Genomic DNA, 20571 nt, shown 5'->3' with positions numbered 1-20571 from the left:
AGGTAAAAGAAGATGTAGGAAATGTGGAGAGGATCATGATATTAAAGCAGGTAAGGCAGCGGTGCCTATGTGCAGTAACTGTGGAGGGGACCATATAGCAGCGTTCAGAGGATGTGAGTATTTTAGTAAGGCAAAGCAGATTCAGTATGTTAGTATCCAACAAAAAATATCATATGCTGAAGCAGTAAAGAAAGTTGATAGAGAGCAAAGGATAAGTAAAGAAAAGATGGAATAATGGGGAGTCAGTTCATTCCGAGTTCTCCAACTATGGTTCTTTCAGGCATGTTGTTGATGACTAAAAGTGTCTTTTTTGGTGTTTGTTGTTGATGTACTGGTAGGGGCTAAAACTACAGCCAAGAGGTCGGATATGATAAAGGTAGTTATTGGAACTGCAGAGAGATTCCTTGATATAAAACATTTTGCCAGAAAAATTACCTGAGTATATGACAGACAAACAATCACTGAATACTTCCCAGTTGTCGGGATCAGAGAGTACGGAGGAGCTTTATGTGGATGAAGAGGCCAATAATTAGTATTTGGATGTTTTTAATATTACAATGGAATTGCAAGAAGTTTATCTGCAGATGGTCAAGAATTAAAAAGGTTTGTTGGAACTTTTAAAGACAAGCCTGATTTGATCTGTATACAGGAGACATGGTTAAAGCCTCATTTAGATTTTGTGATCCCTGGATATGATAGTTAGAGAGCTGACAGAACAGGTAAGTCTGGTAGAGGGCGTGCAACTTTCATAAAAACAGGACTCCAGGTTAGAAGACTTGATTTTAAATCTAACCTTGAAATTGTGGCTGTGGAGGTTTGGAGCTCTCATGGTCAAATAACTTTGATTAACTTTTATAATCCAGGTAATATGATGTTATCAGATTTGGATGAAATTATGAATAAGGTAAGATCCCCAGTAATCTGGGTTGGAGATTTCAATGCCCATAATCCTATATAGGGTTGTGAAAGTAAAGATAGTAATGGAGTGGTAATAGAGGAGTTTCTAGATGAATACAATATGGTACTGCTAAATGACGGAAGGCCTACAAGATTTAATATTGTAAAGAATACTTGTAGTCACTTAGTTATCTATCACTTCCTCAAACTTAGCTAGGGTTGGGGAATGGGATGCTATGGACAGATACACACTAGGAAGTGATCACTATCCTATATTATGTAGATTTGGTAGAAATTTGATCATAGAATTTGAGGAGAGGTCTGCTAGGTATAATTTTTCTCTGGCCCATTGGGATGAGTACCAGGAGAAAGCTGTGGATATAATAAAAGACATTAATAGCGAGGGCTTCATAGATGATTGGAATGAGTCCCGTTGTTGTATAATTCATGAAGTTGCTCAGTTGATTGTTCCGCCACGGAATGTACTTAATGCAGGAGCATTAGTTCCGTGGTGGAATAAAAATTGTGATATAGCAGTAAGAAACAGAAATAGAGCTTACAGGAAATTAAGAAAGTACCCAGTGTTAGATAATGTTATGGAGAATAAAAAGGAAAGAGCAGTCGTAAGGAGAGTAATTAAAAATGCAAAGAGGGATAGTTGGAGAAGACTTTGTGGAACCCTGTGCCCTGAGGCACCTATAAAGCAGCTATGGACGATCATTCACAGAATGTCAGGGATATATTTATCCCAGCTTTGCTGGAAGGAGATACTGAAGCTGTAACCAATAAGGAAAAGGCTGATATGTTTGTAGAGGTGTTCCAAGCAGTACACAGTTCTGGAGAGTTAGGTGATTTGAGAAAGAAAATTATGTTAAAGGAAAGTTGGGAATTGGACAGGAGTTTGGATGATATTAGCTCCATAAATTTGTTCTTCTCCCTTCAGGAATTGCAGGAAGCTATCCAGTCAGGTTCAAACACTTCTCCTGGTAGGGATGGACCATGTTATGAATTGCTTAAGCATTTAGATGACTCTGTATTAATAGAAATTCTAGCATTGTTTAATTCAGTGTGGAAAGAAGGAAAATTACCAGTAGAATGGAGGCATGCAGTGGTAGTTCCAGTTTTAAAGCCAGGTAAGGACGTGTCTAGTCCTAGTTTGTGTCGGCCTATAGCTTTAAGGTCAGTGCTTTGTAAAATTATGGAACGAATGGTCAGCAACAGACTTGTTTATTTTTTGGAAAATATGGGACATTTTGCTCCCTATCAAAATGGTTTTAGAACTGGAAGATCAATGGAATCTATTGCCCTTTTAGATCATGATATTAAAAAAGCATTTCAAAATAGAAGTAGGTAAGTGTATTTCTAGATATTGAAAGAGCATATGACTCGCTATGGAAGGATGGCTTATTAATTAAACTCTATGATGCGGTAATTAGAGGTAGAATGTTTAATTGGATCAAAGATTTCCTTAAGGAAAGGACAATTCAGGTAGGAATAGGCGGAACAAGCTCCGAGTCAGTTAAAATAGGTAATGGTACCCCTCAAGGAAGTGTCATTAGTCCAGTTCTTTTTAATGTCATGATAAATGATACCTTTGATCAGGTAGGGACAGGATTTGGCAAATCATTGTTTGCAGACAATGGTGCAACCTGGAAAAGAGGAAGAAACATCAAGTATATATTAAGGCAGGTACAAAAGGCTTTAAGATCAGTTGAAAACTGGGCTAATAAATGGGGTTTCAGGATTTCTGCTTCTAAGTCCAAATACATGATTTTTGGCTATAGAAGAAAGATTCCTGATTGTGAATTGTGCCTATATGATTCTCCACTAGAAAGAGTCATGGTATTCAAGTTTTTCGGTGTCTGGTTTGATGAAAGACTTACTTGGAGGATTCATATAGATAAAGCAATTGGAAAGTGTGAGAAAGTTTTAAATGTTATGAGAAGTATTGCTGGATGCGACTGGGGAGCAGGGCAGGAAACTATGTACTTAATATATCTAGCTATGATTAGATCAGTTATAGATTATGGTTGTATTGCTTATGGTTCCGCTGCTATGGCAGTGCTTGGAAAACTAGACACTGTACAGTCCAAAGCACTTAGACTCTGTTGTGGAGCTTTTAGAACTACATCAGTCCCGGCATTACGTGTGGAGATGGGAGAAGTGCCTCTACATTTAAGACAAATTCAGCTGGGCCTGCAGTATTGGGTAAAACTAAATGCATTCAATCACAGTTGTCCAAAGTGTCCTTTGCAGGGGAAGTCGGAGTGCCAAGGTAAAATTAAAAGATAACCATTTTCAGATTTGGTTAATAACTGGGCTGTGAAATTGAAACTGACTGAGTTGACCAAATTTGCTTGCCACCCATCCCTTTTTGGCTCTTTCCAGAACAAGTAGACCTATTCCTCCTTTTTCAGTTTAAAGGAAGCAGTGCAATTTCATCAGCGTTGATCACAAATGAATATTTAAATTATAAATGGGGATCTTATCTGAAGATTTTTACTGATGGCTCAGTGGACCCAGAGAGCAGTAGGGCAGGATTTGGGATGTATGTGTCTCAACTTGGAGTTAAGATTGGTCGGGGTTTCAGATGGTGTTTCTGTCTTTGCAACAGAATTATTAGCAATCCACAGGGCCTTATGGTGGATAGAAGACTCTCGACCACGTAGGATTATCATCTGTTCGGATTCTGCTGCTGCCTTAGAGTCTATAAAAGGGAGTAAATCAAAAGCTCGTCCTGACATAGTTATTGAGATTCTCTTAGAGTTGTTTAGAGTAGGGAAGATGGGTTGTGCAGTTAGACTTTCATGGATACCAGGGCATGCTGGGGTGAAGGGAAATGAAATTGTGGATGGCATTGTAAAGTCTTCCTTACAGAGCAGGCAAGTAGAAATTAGAGTTCCCCTAAGCAGAGCAGAATTGAGAAGTCAGATTAAAAAAGGTATAGAGAAGAAGTGGCAGGAGGATTGGAAAAATGAATTAAGGGGCAGGCATTATTTTTCTAGTCACCCACTAGCTAAAAAGGTCTCAGACTCTTACACTTTAAGTCGTAGAGATATGGTGAAATTTACAAGACTTAGGTTGGGGCATTGTGGGCTAAACTATTATTTAAAGATAATAGGAAAACATCCTACTGGATTATGTGACTGTGGTAGTCCAGAGACAGTCCAGCATGTTTTGCTGAGTTGTAATCGATACAAAATTGAAAGAAGCGTGTTCAAGAGGCTATCTGGCTTAAATTTATTTTGGTTTTCTATTAAGTCTTTGGCCATCAAGAGAATCAACATCTGATTGAAGAGTCTATTATTCAGTTTATACGTGAGACTAGGTTGTATTTGAGAATTTGAGTTCCTTGAAGTTCTATAATTAATTATACATCCTGCGGAGGGCTATAATATGACTAGATGTGTGAGGATGAGGAGGAGGTCTGTGGGTAGGAGCAAATATCAATGTGTACCTGTGAATGTATAAATATATATAGATTTATACATATATAAAAAATGGAAAAGGTTTTTATATGTAAAAAAGTTTGTGTACTACTTGTGAATACCTTATCCAAATAAAAAAATAAAATTTTAAAAAAACAAAGTGTAGTAGTAGTGTGAGAGACCTGTCTTGGACCCCTAATGAGACTTCAGTGGAGTGCATGTTTTTGCATTATGGATTAGAAAGTATTAACTATGTTCAGGAGTGAATCAAAACTGTAGAGTGATTTGTGTTTAAATACTGGAGAAATGGGATACAGAAACAGTTGGAAGAGTCTGGCAGGAAAATTGAGCTTGTGAACAAGCTTGTGTGCTTAGCACATTGCTGTTTACACTGCTAACACATGACTGTGCAGCCAGATTCAAGGAGAACCTGATCATTAAAATTTGCTGATGATACCACAGTGGTGGGGCTCATCAGCAAAAATGATGAAACAATGTACAGGGAAGAGGTCAAACACCAAGAGAGCTGGTGCAGGGATAACAACTTGATGCTTAATGTCACCAAAACCAAGGAGATGATCATCTATTTCAGACCATCTCAGCCTGAGCACACATTCCTCAGCATCAGCGGCTCCACAGTGGAGAGAGTGGAAAACATCAGGTTCCTTGGGGTGCAGATCTCGGACAATCTCACCTGGTCCAGGAACACCATTGGGATTATGAAACGGGCCCAGCAGGGACCACTTTCTGGGGAAGCTTAAACAAGCATCACTCCCCGCTAAAATCTTAACTACATTCTACAGAGGCGTGGTTGAGAGTGTGCTGACCTTTTGCATCACAACCTGGTACTCCAGCTGCAGTGCTGTCAACAAAAAAGCCTTGCAAAGGGTGGTTAGGGGAGCAGAGAAGGTTATTGGGGTCTCCCTACCTTCTGTCCAAGACCTCTTTCAGAGTCGATGCCTCCAGAAGACATGGTACATAATTAAAGACCCCTCCCACCCTCTCCATGAACTGTTTGTTCTTCTGCCATCAGGCAAGCATTACAGGAGCATCAAAACTAAAACCACAAGGCTACTAAACAGCTTCCTCCCACAGGCAGTCAGACTGCTAAATAGCTGCTCCACCTGACTCTGCTTTGGACACTTTTAACTTGCACTGGACGCTTATAACTTGATTTTAACTGACATGTGGCTGTTGTGTTTTACTATTTATTGTTATGTTTATTATTTAGTGTTGCATTTGTTATGTTATGATTGCACTGCTCCTGAGAAACGCTGTCTCAGTCTGCCCTGCAGAGCTGATGTACGGTTAGAATGACAATAAAGTTTTTTGAATCTGAAAGTTTTTTTTGAAGAGCAAAGGTGAGAGTGACAGGAGTAGTCAAAGGGATAATAGGATTTACTTCAGTGTTTAAAAAGGAATGATTAGTACCAGAGGCTGAGGATGAATAAAATGTTGATGCGAATGCACCCTGAAGTAATCTAACAAAAACTTAATGAAAATATTTCCCCTCGCACTGTAGATTGGCATAAGATACACAGTGTCATGAAAACAGGCAATGATGTTAATTGAATATATAGAACACATGCGTACTGTATACCAGAAATATTTCAGAATAACATTTAAATATACATTGTAAGTATCTTTGGAATACATTGAACGGATTTGAACAAACACAGTTCCATCTTTGGATTATCTATTTAAATATACCTTTTTTTTGTACAGGTGGGTACACCTAATGTGTGCTGTTGCAGTGCAGGAGGTTCGGTTTGTGAATGTCGCAGAACGCCGTCCTGTGGATGTCAGCCCAATACCACCACTTCGCTGGAAACTGGTACGAGTCATGTGCTTAGTGTCTTAAAGCAAGTGCCACTGGCAAACGCTACAAGTTATAAACCCAGATATGTGGTACTATTTTGATCACTTACCCACATCAGGTAGTTTCTAATTTGTTCTGCCACTGTCATTGACATACTGTCAATCCCAGAGTTCATTTTTGGCCATGGAGACATTCAAAGCTATCCTTGACAAATAGAGGAAAGCATGCACTCTTCCAAGAGTAGGGATCCATGGCAAACAATCTATTTTGCAGGAAATAGATGATAAGTGCATCATTAGGCTTCACATGATTAAGTTTCCAACTGGATTTTTTTCCCGTTGTACATGTTGTTACAATATCTGGGTTATGACCAAGGAAAAACTAGCTGGAGTCAGTTAGCATTATAGTGCATGGATGTTATTAAGTACATCAAAAATCAAACTTATAAAAAATTAGTGAAAATAGCAAAAAGAAACTGCATATATTTACAACAAGATATCTACCAGAAAACACAATAAATAGCTCTATACTATTTTATCCAGTGTGATCTCCTGGTTTCTCTCTCTCTCTCTCGCTCTCTCTCTCGCTCTCTCTCTCGCTCGCTCTCTCTCTCGCTCTCGCTCTCGCTCTCATGCTCTCTCACTCGCTCTATACCGAACGAAACTACCCCATTTATTTTTTGGCACCAGGATGTACCGTCCTTAATTACCCACAAAGTTGACTTAAGACTACACATGAATCAGAATATGATACACTCTACAATGTAGTTACAATCATAGTACTGGTAATTCAGTCTTTGTGATGAAGCCTTCAGGAATCTGGAAGGGAATTAACACCAAATTGAATCACAAGTAATAAGCTCTGACCAGCTTTATAGCTAGAGTATTTATGTGGCTGGTTCTTCTTGGTTTCTGGTCAGTGTTGTCACTGGTGTAATAAGGTCATCATTAATAGCCGATACTGCATTGAAAAGCCATTGACTGTCAGAGGGAGGTGGTCATACTGTTTTGTGCTGGCAACAGTTTTGCCTTTTCACAAGTAATATTCAAGCAGTAAGAACAACATTCAGGCTTAGACTACACTGTACAAAAGTTTGATTGTAGTTTTTATTACACGTGTTAATGTCCCTTGCTATTTCTGTACCTCAGTCATTGTGCACTCTTTTAAAACTGCATATGCTTTATCAATGGTATAACATTGGCCATTTACAGAAATGCTTCTACTGTAAAAAGAGAATGAAAAAGACTGGTGGTTGCTGTGTGCAGTGCTCCCATGGTCGTTGCCCCACTTCTTTTCATGTGACCTGTGCCTATGCTGCTGGAGTCATCATGCAACCTGATGACTGGCCGTATGTAGTCTTCATCACCTGCTGTCGGCACAAGACACCCAGTCAAGCAGAGGTAGGTGCTGCTTTACAGCAGTAGATTATTGCTGCTGGGCAGAATTCCCATACTTGTCAAATAAATTAAGTTTTACTAATTGCTGTTACGGGAAAATTGTAGGATGATGGACAAGGGTACCTTGGTATTTAGCATCCTTGGAAAAATATTGGTATGACGGTTGCTGATTAGAAATCTGTTTTGTTCCATTGAACCCCGTTTTCAATGCCTCTACAAGTGTCAAAGAATGAATGTAGCCATTCACCTCGCTCTCGTCAGTACTTCACCAAGATGTTTTGAATCATTTCTATTCCTGAAATTCTGATATTGCTGCCCTGCAGTGAAGCCAATGAAAGGAAAGCCTGCAGATTTTTGCCACACTGCAGGTGATAGGCTTGAGTGTTGTGCATTTCAAGATATCTCCTTAAGCTATTGAGTGCAGTTGTACAGTGTTGTGGCTTGAAAGGTTGTCATGCAACCATCAATAATGTACCAACCTTTTGACATTAAAATCTTTTTCTCTTTCTCCTCCTTAGCCAAACACATCTCAGTATACTTAACTAATTCTCTTAACTTTATTGAAATCATTTTCGTCATCCTTTTCTGGCCATGCATTCCAATTTTTTTAAATGTCCTTGTGTCAGTTGCTTTAAATTTGTGGCCTCTTGTTGGCAATTCTGCTGCTGCTGAAAGCAGTTTCTTTCTAACTACTAAATTTTAAATATTCATGAAAATCTTTAAGTTGATCTTTTTAAAGACAGGTGGTCCATGGAGAACAGTCTGCTCTTCCATGTTTCGTTCTCTTTGTACCATTCTACTGAATTTCCTCGTTATCTTCGCCATGGTTGTGAAATACTTCCTAATGTCTGGTCCTAAATAGAACAAAATGCTCTACCTGAGGCTTAACCTTTATTTTATAGCATACTTTTTGTAGTCTTCCCCTATATATAAAGACAAAGATCCCAAATACTACTTCAATCGTACTACCACTGAAATCTGAGACGTAGTACTTAAATTCTGGTGTTCATTTTTGTACAGCAGCATAGTGGTTAGATCAACGCTATTACAGCTTGCGTCGTTGGAGTTTAGTGTTCCATTCCAACGCTGTCTGTAAAAAGTTTGTACTTCCTCCCTGTGAATGTATTAATTTCCTCTAGGTGCTCAGGTTTCCTCCCACTTTCCAAAGTCCTACCAGTTAGTAGGTTAATTGGTCATTGTAAATTATACTGTGATTAGGCTAGGGTTAAATCGATGGTTTGTTCATTAGGCCAGAAGGGCCTGGTCTAAGCTGCATCTGCACTAAATAAAAATGAAATTTATGTATGTAATTTTGGCATTTAATTCACTAATTTTCTGGCTATTGTTTATTTTGCTCATCTTGTTAGTTTGTATCTTGCCTGTTTGATCCAAAAGCCCTGTTCCATGGCTGCAGCTTTGTGATGAAATTATGTTTTAAGGTATAAAGGCAGATCTAACCTATAGCAGCTGCTATTAAATGTCCTGGTACTGGCTCACCATCTGGTCATTAATTAACATGCAAAATGGATTTTTTGTTATCTTCCTTTGCCGGACAATTGAGATCAATGGAACTCTTAAAAGATGGGTGCCACAGTAGTAAAGCGGTTACCACTGTACTATTACAGCTCAGGGTGCCAGAGTTCAAATCCAGCATCATCTGTAAGGAGTCTCCATGTGCATCCTTCCTATGGGATACATGGGTTTTTCCCCAGGTGCTTTGGTTTCCTCCCACAGTCAAAGACATCTGCTCTCACTCCATCCTCCTGCCACCCCACTAGGAATAGGGTTCCCCTGGTCCTCACCTACCACCCCACCAGCCTCCGGGTCCAACATATTATTCTCCGTAACTTCCGCCACCTCCAACGGGATCCCACCACTAAGTACATCTTTCCCTCCCCCCCTCTCTCTGCATTCCGCCGGGATCGCTCCCTAGATAACTCCCTTGTCCATTCGTCCCCCCCCATCCCTCCCCACTGATCTCCCTCCTGGCACTTATCCGTGTAAGCGGAACAAGTGCTACACATGCCCTTACACTTCCTCCCTTACCACCATTCAGGGCCCCAAACAGTCCTTCCAGGTGAGGCAACACTTCACCTGTGAGTCGACTGGGGTGATATACTGCGTCCAGTGCTCCCGATGTGGCCTTTTATATATTGGCGAGACCCGACGCAGACTGGGAGACCGCTTTGCTGAACATCTACGCTCTGTCCGCCAGAGAAAGCAGGATCTCCCAGTGGCAACACATTTTAATTCCACATCCCATTCCCATTCTGACATGTCTATCCACGGCCTCCTCTACTGTCAAGATGAAGCCACACTCAGGTTGGAGGAACAACACCTTATATTCCGTCTGGGTCACCTCCAACCTGATGGCATGAACATTGACTTCTCTAACTTCCGCTAAGGCCCCACCTCCCCCTGGTACCCCATCTGTTACTTATTTTTATGCACACATTCTTTCTCTCACTCTCCTTTTTCTCCCTCTGTCCCTCGGAATATACCTCTTGCCCATCCTCTGGGTCCCCCCCCCTTGCCTTTCTTCCCGGACCTCCTGTCCCATGATCCTCTCGTATCCCCTTTTGCCTATCACCTGTCCAGCTCTTGGCTCTATCCTTCCCCCTCCTGTCTTCTCCTATCATTTTGGATCTCCTCCTCCCCCTCCAACTTTCAAATCCCTTACTCACTCTTCCTTCAGTTAGTCCTGACGAAGGGTCTCGGCCTGAAACGTCGACTGCACCTCTTCCTACAGATGCTGCTTGGCCTGCTGCGTTCACCAGCAACTTTGATGTGTGTTGCAAAGACATACTACGTAGGTTAATTGGTCATTGTAAATTGTCCCATCACCAGGTTGGGGTTCAATCAGGGGTTGCAGTGGTGGTGCAGTTCGAAGGGCCAGAAGGGCCTACTCCACACTGCATCTCTAAATAAAATAAAAATTTTGTTTAATTTTTCCATAGCGTTCTAAATCAGCTTTAAATGAGATTGAAGTTGGGCAGAAGGTCATCTCAAAACACAAAAATGGGCGCTTTTACCAATGTGAGGTGGTTGGATTGAGTAAAGAAACCTTCTATGAAGTGAATTTCGATGATGGTTCCTTCAGTGACAACTTGTATCCAGAGGACATTGTGGTAGGTTGTGATTTTTGTTACAATGCAAAATAGCTTGTGACTGAAGTTGTGTGCCCTTGATTCCAAAACCAAGATAACAACATTTGTTAAACAGTCTCACACTATCAGGAAAACCTGCCTGATCAAAAAGCACAAATGGTTTATCCTCCACAAGTTCTGTTTGCCATAAAACTATTTTAATATAAGCAAAACGAACAAAACTACACACACACTGATACACTATGCATAAAGATGAAGTTCAATAGCCAAAAATAATTTGTCTGTTTTCAAGTCCATTGATTTTTTTTTAAAAGAATTAATTTATGTTAAAAAAGGAATTATGTTAAATGTTCATTGAATATAACACAAAGTAGAATCTGATCTGTGTTTGCATTCTTCTAAAGATTAACATTGATTGTGTAAAAAGAGTAAAAATTTTTGACTTTTCTAAGTAATGCTAATTTTCAGAGTCGTGACTGTCTGCGATTGGGACCTCCTGCAGAAGGAGAGGTGGTACAAGTCAGATGGACTGACGGACTCGTATATGGAGCCCAATTTGTAGCATCACATGTTATACAGCTGTACCAGGTAGGAAACAAATTAAAGTACTTTTGCCAATAGTTCAGGTGTTGTAGAAACAGAAAACCAACAGCACAATACAGACCCTTTGTCCCAAAATGCTGTGCTGGACATGTACTTACTTTAGAAATTTCCTAGGGTTACCCATGGCCCTCTACTTTTCTAAGCTCCATGGCTATCCAAGAGTCTCTTAAAAGACCCTATTGTATCCACCTCCACCACTGTCACCGAGAGCCCGTTCCACGCACTCACCACTCTCTGCATTTTAAAAAAAAAACTTACCCCTGACATCTCCTCTGTACCTACTTCCAAGCACCTTAAAACTGTGCCCTCTTGTGCTAGCCATTTCAGTCCTGGGAAGAAACCTCTTGACTATCCACACAATCAATGCCTCTCGTCATCTTACATACCTGAATCAGGTCACCTCTTATCCTCCGTTGCTCCAAGGAGAAAAGGCTGAGTTCACTCAACCTATTCTCATTGGGCATTCCCCCCATTCCAGGCAACATCCTTGTAAATCTCCTTTGCACCCTTTATATAGTTTCCACATCCTTCCTGTAGTGAAGTGACCAGAACTAAGCACAGTACTCCAACTGGGGTCTGACCAGGGTCCTATATAGCAGCAACATTACCTCTCAGCTCTTGAACTCAATCGCACGATTGATGAAGGCCAATACACCGTATGCCTTCTTAACCACGGAGTCAAGCTGCATAGCACCTTTCAGTGTCCTATGAATTTGGACCCAAAGATCTCTCTGATCCTCCACGCTGCCAAGAGTCATTAATACTATATTCTGCCATCATATTTGACCTACCAAAATGAACGACCTCACACTTATCTAGGTTGAACTCCATCTGCCACTTCTCAACCCAGTTTTGCATCCTATCAATGTCCCGCTGTAACCTCTCACAGCCCTCCACACTATCCACAACACCCCCAACCTTTGTGTCATCAGCAAATTTACTAACCCATCCCTCTACTTCCTTATGCAGGTCATTTATAAAAATCACGAAGAGAAGGGGTCTCAGAGCAGATCACTGAGGCACAACACTGATCATTGACCTCCACGCAGAATAGGACCCGTCTATGACTGCTCTTTTCCTTCTGTGGGCATGCCAATTCTGGATCCACAAAGCAAGGTCCTCTGGGATCCCATGCCTCCTTACTTGCTCAATAAGCCTTGCATAGGGTACCTTATCAAATGCCTTGCTGAAATTCATATACACTACATCTACCACTCTACCTTCATCAACATGTTTAGTGTTATCCTCAAAAAATTCAATCAGGCTTGAAAGGCACCAACTGCCTTTGACAAAGCCATGCTGACTATTCCTAATCATATCATGCCTCTCCAGATGTTCATAAATTCTGCCTGTCAGGATCTTCTCCATCAACTTACCTACCACTGAAATGAGACTCACTGGTGTATAATTTCCTGGGCTATCTCTACTCCCTTTCTTGAATAAGGGAACAACATCTGCAAGCTTCAAATCCTCTGGAACCTCTCCCATCCCCATTGATGATGCAAGGATCATTACCAGAGACTCAGCAATCTCCTTCCTCGCCTCCCACAGTAGCCTGGAGTAATTCTCGTCAGGTCCTGGTGACTTATCCAACTTGATGCTTTCCAAAAGCTCCTCTTTCTTAATATGTATATGCTCAACCTTCAGTCTGCTGTAAGTCATCCCTACAATCGCCATGGTCCTTTTCCATAGTAAATACTGAAGCAAAGTATAAGTACCTCCACTACCTCCTCTGGTTGTTCCATACACACTTCCACTGTCACACTTGATTGATCCTATTCTCTCACATGTTATCCTCTTGCTCTTCACATACTTGTAGAATGCCTTGGGATTTTCCTTAATCCTACTCACCAAGGCCTTCTCATGACCCCTTCTGGCTCTCCTAATTTCATTCTTAAGCTCCTTCCTGCTAGCCATATAATTTTCTCCATCTCTATCATTATCTAAGTTTTTGAACCTTTCGTAAGCTTTCCTTGACTAGATTTTCAACAGCCTTTGTACACCATGGTTCCTGTACCCTATCATCCTTTCCCTGTCTCACTGGAATGTACCTATGCAGAACGTCTTGCAAATATCCCCTGAACATTTGCCACATTTCTGCCGTCCATTTCCCTGAGAACATCTGCTCACAATTTGTACTTCCAAGTTCCTGCCTGATAGCTTCATATTTCCCCTTACTCCAACTAAACACTTTCCTAACTTGTCTGCTCGTATCCTTCTCCAACGCTATGGTAAAGGACTGTATTTTTTAAAATTTTTGAGCAATTAATGTGGTATTTATTAGGAACATAACTAAATACAGTGCCTATAAATAGTATTCACTCTTTTTTGAAGTTTTCATGTTCTATTGTTTTACAACATTGAACCACCGTGGCTTTAATTTGGCTTTTTTGGCTCTGATCGACAGAAAAAGACTCTTTCGTGTCAAAGTAAAAACAGATCTAAATTAATTACAATTGTAAAACACAAAATAATTGATTGCATATATATTCACCCCCTTGAATATGACATTAAATCAGCACTAGTACAGTCAATTGGTTTTAGAAGTCACATAATTAGTTAAAAGGAGATCTGATTTTGGAGACGTATGTGCAGTCAAGGTGTTTCAATTGATTGTAGTAAAAATAGGTCAGTCATCAAGAACTGGGAAGAATATGGTACTGTAAATCTACCTAGTGCGAGCCATCCACAAAAACTGAGTGATTGTGCAAGAAGGGGACTAGTGATGGAGGCCACCAACCCTTGAGGGGTTACAAGCTTCAGTGGCTGAGATGGGAGAGACTGTGCATGTAACAGTTGTTTCCTGCATGCTTCACCAGTTGCAGCTTTATTGGAAAGTGGCAAAGAGAAAGCCACTGTTGGGGAAAAAAATCTCGTCTAGAGTTTGCCAGAAGGCATGTAGGAGACTCTGAAGTCAGCTGGAAGAAAAGTCTGGTCTGATGAAACCAAAATTGAGCTTTTTGGCCATCAGACTAAATGCTATATTTGGCATGTCAAACACCACACATCATCAAAACCTTACCATCCCTACCATGAAGCATGGTGGTGACTGCATCATGCTATGGGGATGCTTCACTGCAGCTGTCCCTAGAAGGCTTGTGATGGTAGAGGGTAAAATGAATACAGAAAAATACTGGGAACCCTGGAGGGAAAACCTGATTCAGTATGCAAGAGAACTGTGACTTGGGAGAAGATTTGTTTTCCAGCAAGTCGATGACCCCAAGCATAAAGCCAAAGCTGCACCTGAATGGCAGACTTCAATCCAATTGAAAATTTGTGGATGGATTTGAAAAGGGCTGTTTCCACATTCCCCATGCTATCTGACAGAGCTTTAGCAGTTTTGTAAAGAAGCATGGGGAAAATTTGTGGTGTCCAGAGGTGCAAAGTTGATGGAAACTTATCTGCACAGACTCAAGGCTGTAATTGCTGCCAAGGGTGCATCTACTAAATACTGACTTGAAGAGTTTGAATACTTATGCAACCAATTATTTTGTGTTTTAAATTTGTAATTAATTTAGATCACTTTGCAGAGATCTGTTTTAACTTTGACACGAAAGAGTATTTTTTCTGTTGATCTGTGTCAAAAAAGCAAATCCACTGTGATTCAGTGTTGTAAAACAATAAAACTTGAAAACTTCCGGTGGGTGGGGCAGTACTTATTCAGCACTGTGTATAGCGATCTGGTTGAAGGGCAAAACAGTTTGATATGTAGGCAAATAATTATGTAGGTATTAATCGCTGTAAACATTTCTCCCGTGATTCCTTTTTAACATCAGTGCATTTATATTTTGTACAGTTTCTTCCCACACTGCATCATTTGTATATCCAGTAGATTTTAAGTTTTGTGCTTTGATAACTTTGGATTAATTATTTCAGAATCTTGACCATATTGAACAGGATTTCTCTAATATTTTCAGTAATTGATTTATTGGTCCTTGGTGTGGAAAATTAACAATATAGGTGCAGAATGTATAAATCTGTCAAAACCACCATAAATTATTTCTATCAATCTTGTCTTTCTAAATGCTAAGTTTCAAATTGAGTTTTCATTATTGCTTTATTATCCTTTCAGGTGGAATTTGAAGATGCTTCTCAATTAATGGTTAAAAGGGAAGATGTGTACACTCTAAATGAGGAACTTCCCAAAAAAGTCAAGTCTAGACTGGTAAGTATGTAGCAACTTCCTCTCCAATGCAATCGTGTTTTTTTCACACTTGTTGGGTGATGACTTCCTGGAAGAGCAATGGTTTCACAGTTTAAGGTGATCGTATGCCTGCCACTGAAATGGTTTGTACTGTTTATTTTGACAAGGATAGAGAAAAACAGTATTTAATCTGCATATTGCTTGAAATGACAATCTGTATACTTGATTGTTATAACTTTTTGTTTTCTGGGTTTGATTATGTAAGTATTGCTTCTGAAAATCATTGATAAAATGAAAATAGAATTAAGGGAAGGATATGTAGCCCTTGAACTTGTTCTGCTTCTCAGTAAAATGTTAGCTGATCTCAACTTTGTTTCAGTTCCACTGATCCCAAGTTCTACCTTGAAAATACATTAGATGCCTCTGTTTCTACAGCTTTCAGTGATGCATAGTTCCAAATATACATTGTATTTTAAGGGAATAAATCAGTCCTTTGTCTGCCTTTAATGAATGAGACTTTATCCCGAAACTATGGTCTTGATTTCTAGAGTTACCTTTTTCAAAAGAAATGAACTATCAGCATCAACCACATAAAGCCTGTTTATTAAATCGCTTGCATGAAGGCAACTTTATTTTTAAAAAGTAGTTAATGAGTGCAAGTACTTTTTTGTCAGATTCTTTCACATTCTATTTCATTTCCTTGTTCACCCACGTACATTTTGTATGTATGGGTGAAGGGTTTGAGAAGCAAAATACATTCTGTAACTTTAGAAGATTGCTGTACAGAGCTTTAGTCCCCTCTACAAGACAAAGTTTTGTCCTTTTTGTTGATATGTCACCCCAGATGGGATTATCCTTGAAATTATCCATTCACTCACATGAGCTAACTCCTTAAAAATGTCATCAAATTGATCTATTTGTGATATGCATTAATGTATTTCATGTCAGAGTTCAAGTTTATGCACTCCCAAGATACAAATGCCATGAAAGTTAGCTTTTAGCAGCAGGACAATATAGTACTGACTTGACAAACCTAAATGAACATAATTTGTATGTAACTTGCACAGCCAATAAACATAATGATGTAAATTAAAGGAGAGTATAAAAAGAAATATAGTCTGAGGTGATATTAGCTTTTTTTTTGATTAGTTCAATAATTTAATGCAGTGGGGAAGATGCTGTTGACCTTCAGGTTTGGGTCCTTCTGTCTAATGGTTTTTTTTTGTTGATATTGTTTTTTATCTTTTGGAAGATATGGGTTAAAATGTCTTAAAAACTTAAACCCTCTTCCGTTTTGAGAGTAAAAAAACTGATACGGGAATTAAACATATCTCAGATGCATTGTGTTCAATGCTTTTCCTCATAAGTAGCAGAACCTCTAGTTTGAAAGTGTCATCTGGCCATGTTTTGAAAGGCTGCAAAGCTAAGGGGTGATGGATGTGGAGTAATGTTGGATGCTGCCCATATCACAACAGAAGAATTGCAGCTATGCAGCATCCTCCCCAGGAAAGCTGCAAATTTACAAAACTCAATAGTTGGGTTGAATACATGGGCAAAATTTCTTTGTCACTGCATTGTGTTATCATGTCTGCTCATCATTCTAATTAAATGGAAATTTTCCAGATGTGAAGCTTTTCATCATCTTGGTTCCCACTAAGTGAGATTTTTGATGCTTTTGTCAAATATTCGTAAGTCTGTGGAATGTGGTTGTAAAACCCTTTAGTGTACTAAAAATATTTGTTGCTTGTCTTGCAGTCTGTAGCATCAGACATGCGATTCACTGGAATTTTTACAGAAGAGGAGGTTGCTCATGTGTCAAAGCGACAGCGAGTTTTGAACTCCAGGTATCGTGGGGATTATGTTGAGCCATCTCTGTACCGTACAATTATGGAGTGATTCAGAAATTGTTCAGAACTTCATCTATGGAAACCAATTGGGACAAATCTGGTTTTTGCACATGGTTGTATTGTAGATATGTGAATGCATCTGAGTTCTAATTTCTCTGGCATCAAGGCTACTCTGCATTACTGAAGGTGCCTCTCTAACAGCACTCCCTTGGAACTTAAGTATCAAATATCTTGGGATTTCATCAAAGTTGTTTCTGCGCATTCTTTGGCCATGCTTCGGACTGCTGCATTGTAGAGTGCAGATTAATCTGGATCAAGAAGTGTCTTTAATTGAGGCTTCAGTAGCTAGGAGTACTGTTACAAAGAATGTTTTGGGGTTAAATTTCAACACTAAACATCCATGTTCAGAAAGAGTAAAGCAATTACCTTTTTAATACTGCAAATCACTATTTGCTTAATTTTCTTAACATTAACTATCAGAAGGAATTTAGTGCCCAACTAATCTCTGATACATGTGTACAGTAAAGGCTGATGCATAGCTGATTCACCACAGCCATGTAACCAATCCCACTGTGGAAGCTATGATGAGTTCTAGAAGATGTGAATACATTTTGACTATATTTAGCCCGAAACTAGGGTCATAATCGGTGCTTGGAGTTAAAACTCTTATCTGTATTTATAGGGAAGCCTAAAACTTTAGGTTGATTGGTGATTAGACAATTTTTTTTAAAAAGAAAACATTTCCCTTCTAAGTGTAGCAGTTTATTTCAGTGTTCACCTTGGCAGTAAATAGAAAGTTGAGACCTTGAATGGGGAAGTGTTGATAAAGTAGCAAATGAACTCTAGAAGGCCATTGTGTATTCTTAAAAATAAAGCTGGATTCATTTTCATTTCTCTCAAAAACCACCACTGCCCTACCCCCACCTGCCATTTCATGACTTCCTAATGGATTTGTTCATCATATGTGAACGCTTGTGTATTAGACTTCTGTGCAGTTTTAATCTGTACTACAAATTATATTTGTTTATTCAATTATTAATTTTTATTGGAATATTCATACTTAATTACATTGTAAAATTTTCTTTATTTGTTCTGTTGGTTTGGTGTAGACTGTTGGGACTGATGTTGGACAATGCACACAACATTGCAAGTTTGGTTGTACAATCCAAACTGGTCTTTAAAAACTTAATCAATTGATGCAACAGACCATGATGTACTTTTGTGTTCAACATATTTGAAGTTGCATCAATACCATCTGATATTGTGATAACTTAACAGTAAAAGCATGCTAAATTTAAATGTTGAATTTAACTGTAAAAGGAAAACATAATTTAAATGATTGTGTTTATTTAATTGTATGTATCCTGAAAATCTTACTTTCCTAATGGGGAAAGCATGCAGTAGTAAGTAGCTGAGCTGCTCCCTTTTTCAAAAAAAAATATAGAAACCCCTTTGAAAATCTTTGGTTTTGGCAATTGCAAGTGTTTGTATTTGAAAATATAATTGAGAAGAAATAAATGGCAATTTCAACTGTTTCGATTAATTAGCAAGTCTGATTTTCACTTGTCCTCTCTGGAGACCAATTGTAGAAAGGAGCAATTTAAACTTTTTTTATTTCAGAATTGTGTAAACGGCCCAGTTTGCTCTTAGTTTATAAATTTTAGTTTTTAGAAAAATCACTTCCTAAAAATGAAGAGTTGCCTGTTAAGGGAGGTGAATTATTTCATGAAATCTTTTTTGGAAATGTTTTGAAGTGACAGCCATTCACATGGTACAGTTTTTCTTCAAGGCACCTTGGTTATTGCACTTTTATTTGTTCCAATTTGAGAATCTCATTTTAGCTTTGCAATGAGTTTACAGCTGTGGAAACACTTTAATGTTTTCTGTCATATTTTATCATTTCCGTCTATGAGAGTTCGGCTTTGTAGTTTCTAATTTATTGGAATCCTGATAATTTTTTTTTTCACTTCATCCCATTTATAATAGGTTATCATCCAATATTGCTTCACACTGGAAAATGTACATTTAATAAAGCATTATCTATCCGGTGCAATTAGTTCTTTTATGAAATAAGGTGAAGTGATTTTTAATGCAGTCTTGTTTGCATTTTCTCTTCAAAGAAGTTAAAGTTGACAAAACCTTGTTCAAGGCCTGAATAAGAGTTAAGAATATTTGCAGCCCATTTGATCTATCAGGAGCTCTACCTCCAAAGCACTTGCATGTTTTACTCTATTATGGACTTCTATCTTGAAATAACCTGCTAATTGTCACTTTAAAGACATTTAATTGGATGCTGTGGGTAAATGCAGTTAATAACTCTAATTTTAAATTTTCCTTTTGTAACATGTATTGATCAATTCAGTTTGTGTTTTAAATATGTTTGTTGATTCCAAAACAACAACTTCTCTGGGAATCTTTTCTGTATATTAGTTACCTTAAAGGGGAAAAATTGAGCAATTGAAAATGGATCGACCTTTATTTTTATCTACCCCATAATTAACTGCAAAAATCTAACAGGTAGTCTATTTCAATTTTCTTTGTGTTACTTGGAATTTTTCCCTCCCACAATATTTTCTCCAATCTCCAAACTCTCAATATAATACTGAATCTTGTCTTCAATTTGTTTAGACAGAAAGAAATTAAAATATTGTGTATATTTCTCAATTCAGCATTTCATATTTGAACCGTGAGCTCTTTAAACGGTTGTTATCCTTTTCTCCCAGCGATACTGAAGAAGTTGCACATTGCAGAGAAAGGTGGGTGCATTTGTTCAGTTTTCAAATACTTTAATGTACCACTGATTAACAAATATTATTTGATTGTAAAATATTGCAACCTTCGGGGAGGTGCTTTAAAAAGCATCCAACTAAAATTTCATGGCATCTTGCCTCTTTCTGAAATAATTGAACAGTTCTTTGACCATTATGTCTCATCTGAGAGACCTACAGTCTACACTACAACCATCTCAGGAGTCTGTACAGCAATTGATTGTATTGATCTATAAAAACAACTGTATTAGTTAATGCAACATGAAGTTTAAATGGCTTGCTGTGATTGTTTAGGAAAATAAGAACACATTGAAATGATTTACAGTCAATAAATGTCTTTTTGTCTTTGAGTCTTTGATTCAATTACTATAAATCTTGGAAGATATCAAAGTTATCTTATGATTTATTAATCATGGCATACTTGGGTTATGAGTATGTAATTTCATTGTGGGAGGAGGAAAGCAAGAGACTTTAAATTGTGTAATTTTCTGGGCTCAACAGCCTTGCTTTTCAAGAAGCCAGTTCCTTTCATTGAAAGCCAGAGTTGAGTTGTCAAGGAAT

At 38.7% G+C, this 20571-nt stretch overlaps 1 protein-coding gene across 4 annotated transcripts in view; it reads left to right on the top strand.

Annotated features, from left to right (window-relative positions):
- The window catches only part of LOC134354972 (lysine-specific demethylase 4A-like), a 98361-nt gene extending 78007 nt beyond the window's left edge, over positions 1 to 20354 (top strand). For all 4 annotated transcript variants that reach the window (XM_063064551.1, XM_063064553.1, XM_063064552.1 and 1 more), the window contains exons 17-22: positions 6051 to 6159; positions 7356 to 7544; positions 10499 to 10669; positions 11117 to 11236; positions 15324 to 15416; positions 17151 to 20354. In XM_063064551.1, coding sequence (XP_062920621.1) covers positions 6051 to 6159; positions 7356 to 7544; positions 10499 to 10669; positions 11117 to 11236; positions 15324 to 15416; positions 17151 to 17291 — 823 coding nt within the window. In that variant the 3' untranslated portion in view covers positions 17292 to 20354. The remainder of the gene's footprint in view (positions 1 to 6050; positions 6160 to 7355; positions 7545 to 10498; positions 10670 to 11116; positions 11237 to 15323; positions 15417 to 17150) is intronic.
- Positions 20355 to 20571: the final 217 nt, after the last annotated feature.

Source organism: Mobula hypostoma, chromosome 12 (genome assembly GCF_963921235.1).
Source record: "Mobula hypostoma chromosome 12, sMobHyp1.1, whole genome shotgun sequence".
NCBI classification, from domain to species: Eukaryota; Metazoa; Chordata; class Chondrichthyes; order Myliobatiformes; family Myliobatidae; genus Mobula; species Mobula hypostoma.
Note: the sequence above shows the minus strand (reverse complement) of the source record. Positions and strands in the feature narration are given on the sequence as shown.